This window comes from Bufo gargarizans, unplaced genomic scaffold, assembly GCF_014858855.1.
Source record: "Bufo gargarizans isolate SCDJY-AF-19 unplaced genomic scaffold, ASM1485885v1 fragScaff_scaffold_107_pilon, whole genome shotgun sequence".
Classification (NCBI taxonomy): Eukaryota; Metazoa; Chordata; class Amphibia; order Anura; family Bufonidae; genus Bufo; species Bufo gargarizans.
Window position 1 is genome coordinate 101764 of NW_025334055.1, and position 6086 is coordinate 107849.

General features: G+C 47.7%; 1 protein-coding gene across 1 annotated transcript; it reads right to left on the reverse strand.

The window, feature by feature from the left end:
* Positions 1 to 319: 319 nt before the first annotated feature.
* On the reverse strand, positions 320 to 5634 carry LOC122922275 (C-type natriuretic peptide-like). Its single transcript, XM_044272834.1, has 3 exons — positions 5548 to 5634; positions 2090 to 2383; positions 320 to 394 (listed from the first exon to the last, which is right to left on the reverse strand). Exons 1-2 carry the CDS (start codon positions 5632 to 5634, stop codon positions 2096 to 2098), a joined length of 375 nt encoding a protein of 124 aa, XP_044128769.1. The 3' UTR covers positions 320 to 394; positions 2090 to 2095.
* Positions 5635 to 6086: the final 452 nt, after the last annotated feature.

A 6086-nucleotide genomic window follows, 5' to 3' on the forward strand; every position in this document is an offset into this window, starting at 1 on the left:
TGGGTGACACAAGGTGTAAGCTGAATGAACACATCCCAGCCTGATGTTACTAGTGACTGCTTTATTAGGGCTCCATGAAGCAGGGGCCCCGTCAGGTTGGGGGGTGTGAGCTGCTACACGGGGATAGTCTACTGCGCCCTGAGGAAAGTTTCCTCCTTTGTCCCTATAATAAATGCTGCAGCTTTATCCGTTCCTCCTCGAGAGGTGAGCGTGTCTCACAGGAGACCGCACAGGACTGACGAGACATACAGAGACAGCTTCTCTCCGCCAGGCGGAGGTCGTCGTTATAAGCAGGGGCGTTCCGTTACATTCTCAGTCCGGAGCAGAGACTGAAGTCAGGGGAGGGGGCGATCATCATCATCATCCCTAGACGGGACTCGTTACTGCTCAGCACCTGCAAATACCAAGAGACGAGGGTCAGTCACCTAGAGGATGTTAGTTATTGGCCCCTAGACCCTGGGGATGTTAGTTATTGGCCCCTAGACCCCGAGGATGTTGGTTATTGGCCCCTACGATACAGAGGATGTTAGTTATTGGCCCCTAGACACCGGGGATGTTAGTTATTGGCCCCTAGACCCCGAGGATGTTGGTTATTGGCCCCTACGATACAGAGGATGTTAGTTATTGGCCCCTAGACACCGGGGATGTTAGTTATTGGCCCCTAGACCCCGAGGATGTTGGTTATTGGCCCCTACGATACAGAGGATGTTAGTTATTGGCGCCTAGACACCAGGGATGTTAGTTATTGGCCCCTAGACACCGGGGATGTTAGTTATTGGCCCCTAGACACCGGGGATGTTAGTTATTGGCCCCTAGAACCCGAGGATGTTAGTTAGTGGCCCCTAGACCCAAGGATGTTAGTTATTGGCCCCTAGACACCGGGGATGTTAGTTATTGGCCCCTAGACACCAGGGATGTTAGTTATTGGCCCCTAGACACCGGGGATGTTAGTTATTGGCCCCTAGACCCCGGGGATGTTAGTTAATGGCCCCTACGATACAGAGGATGTTAGTTATTGGCTCCTAGAACCCAAGCATGTTAGTTATTGGCCCCTAGACCCAAGGATGTTAGTTATTGGCCCCTAGACACCGAGGATGTTAGTTATTGACCCCCTAAGACACCGGGGATGTTAGTTATTGACCCCCTAAGACACCGGGGATGTTAGTTATTGACCCCCTAAGACACCGGGGATGTCAGTTATTGGCCCCTAGACACCAGGGATGTCAGTTATTGACCCCCTAAGACACCGGGGATGTTAGTTATTGACCCCCTAAGACACCGGGGATGTTAGTTATTGACCCCCTAAGACACCGGGGATGTTAGTTATTGACCCCCTAAGACACCGGGGATGTTAGTTATTGACCCCCTAAGACACCGGGGATGTTAGTTATTGACCCCCTAAGACACCGGGGTGTTAGTTATTGACCCCAGGAATGTCAGTTATTGACCCCCTAGACATCAGGGAGGAAATTTTTATGAATATTACTTTTTAACCCATTAGATTCCCGGGCTGATAGTTACTTCTGGATAAAGGGCCGCAGTTTTGTACCTATGGCACCGGCTGACCTGTTCCACGTGTTCCTGGCAGCTGAAGGCATCTGTGTTGGTCCTGTGGTTCATATTGCTGGGAATTTTTAAATATATGCAAATGAGCCGGTAGGAGCAATGGGGGCGTTACCATTACACCTAGCGGCTCTGCTTTCTCTGCTACGGCCATGTCCTCTGCACTTTGACAGGGCCTTGATGACTTCTATACTGCCGGGCCTTGTCAGAGTGCAGGGGCGTGGCAGCTGCAGAGAGAGCAGAGCCTCTGGGAGTAATGGTAACGCCCCTGTTGCTCTTAGAGGCTCATTTGCATATAGTAAAACACAATTTTTCTCAGCAATGCGGACACATATGAATATGGGACCAACACAGACGTCTTCAGCTGCCGAGTGCACATGTAACAGGTCAGCCGGTGTCATAGGTACAAAACTGCTGACAGATGCCCTTTAACCCACCCACTGTACACCCATAATGTTATATGGGGGCCCTGGACAGCAGGTGATGTTAGAGATGAGTTGGATCCAGTCAAGAAGCCCTCACTCACCTGGTGTCAGCATCCTAAACCGCTCTTGCTTCCAATCCGTTCCAGTTTCATCCCAAAACATCCACCCGACATCCGAGATTTCTTTGTACGTCCTCGAAATTTTTTCTGGTTGTTCATGAAGTCGCTGAACAGCCGGAGCCATGCACGATTGGGGGGCATCTGGGCTGAATCTGGGGTATGCAGAATGTCCCTAGGACGAAGCGCAGAGGGCGGCACCACGAAATCTTCCATACTGTCCAGGAGCAGCTGCTCCTCTGAGGACGAGAGGTCTTGGGACAGGAGGCCCATTAGAGACTGCGGGAGAAAGGTTGGTGGTGAGAGAAGGGGCCGTTCTCCTACACAGGGTCGCACCTCCTCGGCCTGGTTCACATCTTAGACGCCTGTTTCTTGTCTCATCTACAGCTGCTCATACACATCAGACGCTGCCATACTCACTGCTATAGTTGTGTCCATACGTGTTCTATGAAACCGGGCGATGGACGCTAGTCCTGACATGATGAGGAACATCTTACCTGCGGTGACTCCTTACCAAACAGTAAAGGCCTATCCTCTTTTCTCTAAAATGATCCTTCGTTGTTACATTTTGATTGACGAACATTCATTTTAGTTTAAATTGTTTATTTTGATCAACTTTAGACTAGTGGGTACGGCAGCGGCTACAGGGCGGCTTTTCCTGGGCTGACATAAGACTTTACAGCAGCTGATGGTGGTGGTTGTAATCGCACTGCCAGTTATTACAACCGCCACATCAGAAATCCCAACCTGAGGAACTTCTGTCTATACTGGCAAACACAGCCTCTCTGTCCCCTATAGATTCTGTACATTCTATATACAGGCACATACAGTATCACCTCTCTGTCCCTGTATATATTCTATACTGGCACGCATCACCTCTCTGTCCCTGTATATATTCTATACTGGCACGCATCACCTCTCTGTCCCTGTATATATTCTATACTGGCACGCATCACCTCTCTGTCCCTGTATATATTCTGGACATTCTCTATACAGGCACATACAGTATCACCTCTGTCCCTGAATATATTCTATAGTGGCACACATCACCTCTCTGTCCCCCTATATATTCTGTACATTCTATATACTGGCACACATCACCTCTGCCTCCTGTAGATTCTATATAGTCTCTATACTGGCACACATCCCCTCTCTTCCCCCTGTAGATTCTAAATAGTCTCTATATTGGCACACATCCCCTCTCTGCCCCCTGTATATTCTATATACTGGCACACATCCCCTCTCTGCCCCCTATATATTCTATATAGTCTCTATACTGGCACACATCACCTCTGCCTCCTGTAGATTCTATATAGTCTCTATACTGGCACACACCACCTCTCTGCCCCTGTAGATTCTATATAGTATCTATACTGGCACACATCACCTCTCTGCCCCCTATATATTCTATATAGTCTCTATACTGGCACACATCACCTCTGCCTCCTGTAGATTTTATATAGTCTCTATACTGGCACACACCACCTCTCTGCCCCTGTAGATTCTATATAGTATCTATACTGGCACACATCCCCTCTCTGCCCCCTATATATTCTATATAGTCTCTATACTGGCACACATCACCTCTGCCTCCTGTAGATTTTATATAGTCTCTATACTGGCACACACCACCTCTCTGCCCCTGTAGATTCTATATATATTGGCACACACCACCTCTCTGCCCCTGTAGATTCTATATAGTATTTATACTGGCACACATCACCTCTCTGCCCCTGTAGATTCTATATAGTCTCTATACTGGCACACATCACCTCTCTGCCCCTATATAGTCTCTATACTGGCACACATCTCCTCTCTGCCCCCTGTATATTATATATGGTCTCTATACTGGCACACATCACCTCTCTGCCCCCTGTATATTCTATATAGTCTCTATACTGGCACACACCACCTCCTCTGCCCCCTGTAGATTCTTTATAGTCTCTATACTGGCACACATGACATCTCTGCCCCCTGTATATTCTATATAGTCTCTATACTGGCACACATCACCTCTGCCTCCTGTAGATTCTATATAGTCTCTATACTGGCACTCATCTCCTCTCTGCTCCCTGTAGATTCTTTATAGTCTCTATACTGGCACACATGACATCTCTGCCCCCTGTATATTCTATATAGTCTCTATACTGGCACACATCACCTCTCTGCCCCCTGTAGATTCTATATAGTCTCTATACTGGCACACACCACCTCTGCCCCCTGTAGATTCTATATAGTCTCTATACTGGCACACATCACCTCTCTGCCCCCCATAGATTCTATATAGTCTCTATACTGGCACACACCACCTCTCTGCCCCCTGTAGATTCTATATAGTCTCTATACTGGCACACATCACCTCTCTGCCCCCTGTATATTCTGTACATTCTATATACTGGCACACATCACCTTTATGCCCCTTGTAGATTCTATATAGTCTCTATACTGGCACACACCACCTCTCTGCCCCCTGTAGATTCTATATAGTCTCTATACTGGCACACATCACCTCTCTGTCCCCTGTAGATTCTATATAGTCTCTATACTGGCACACATCACCTCTCTGCCCCCTGTAGATTCTATATAGTCTCTATACTTGCACACACCACCTCTGCCCCCTGTAGATTCTATATAGTCTCTATACTGGCACACATAACATCTCTGCCCCCTGTAGATTCTATATAGTCTCTATACTGGCACACATCACCTCTCTGCCCCCTGTAGATTCTATATAGTCTCTATACTGGCACACATAACATCTCTGCCCCCTGTAGATTCTATATAGTCTCTATACTGGCACACATCACCTCTCTGCCCCCTGTAGATTCTATATAGTCTCTATACTGGCACACATCACCTCTCTGCCCCCTGTAGATTCTATATAGTCTCTATACTGGCACACATCACCTCTCTGCCCCCTGTAGATTCTATATAGTCTCTATACTGGCACACACCACCTCTGCCCCCCTGTAGATTCTATATAGTCTCTATACTGGCACACATCACCTCTCTGCCCCCTGTAGATTCTATATAGTCTCTATACTGGCACACATCACCTCTCTGCCCCCTGTATATTCTGTACATTCTATATACTGGCACACATCACCTCTCTGCCCCCTGTAGATTCTATATAGTCTCTATACTGGCACACACCACCTCTGCCCCCCTGTAGATTCTATATAGTCTCTATACTGGCACACATCACCTCTCTGCCCCCTGTAGATTCTATATAGTCTCTATACTGGCACACATCACCTCTCTGCCCCCTGTATATTCTGTACATTCTATATACTGGCACACATCACCTTTATGCCCCTTGTAGATTCTATATAGTCTCTATACTGGCACACATAACATCTCTGCCCCCTGTATAGATTCATCCATTTACTCTCTCTATGAATTCTACATCGTCAGGTATGTACATTTAGCTGGTGGTCACTTACCTTCAGTTGCTTGAGTTGTGGTGATGGTCTGGTAGAGGCGCCCATGATCAGTAGGGTCACCACAATGAGTGCTGAGGTTCCTTTCATTTTGGGGAGATACTGGGTGGGATCTGTAGCCCTATGGGGTCTCCTTAGGGTCAGTCGGTGATTTCAGGTGACTGGAGTTGGGGGTCTATCCTGATACTTCAGGACTGGTCAGTTCTAAAGACTGAGGGTGTGATCAGGAATATATATATGGAAGGGAACTGGGGGGATGGGGGGTGTTTAATGGTTGAGGGAGGTGAGTGTTACCCTGGGATACCCTCTCATCCCATTACAGGGGGCTCAGGAATGTCACCCCCTCCTCCAACACCCCACTGAATCTGAATCACACATAGCAACTGACAGAGGTGTAGATGCCAAATGCAAGAAAAGATCAGAAATGGAACAGATTACATGATTATGTATGTATTTATAGATCCGCTATGTCTGCTCCAGAACGTGTCACTCACAGGCCACCTGTGCTCCAGAACGTGTCAGTCACAGGCCACCTGTGTTCC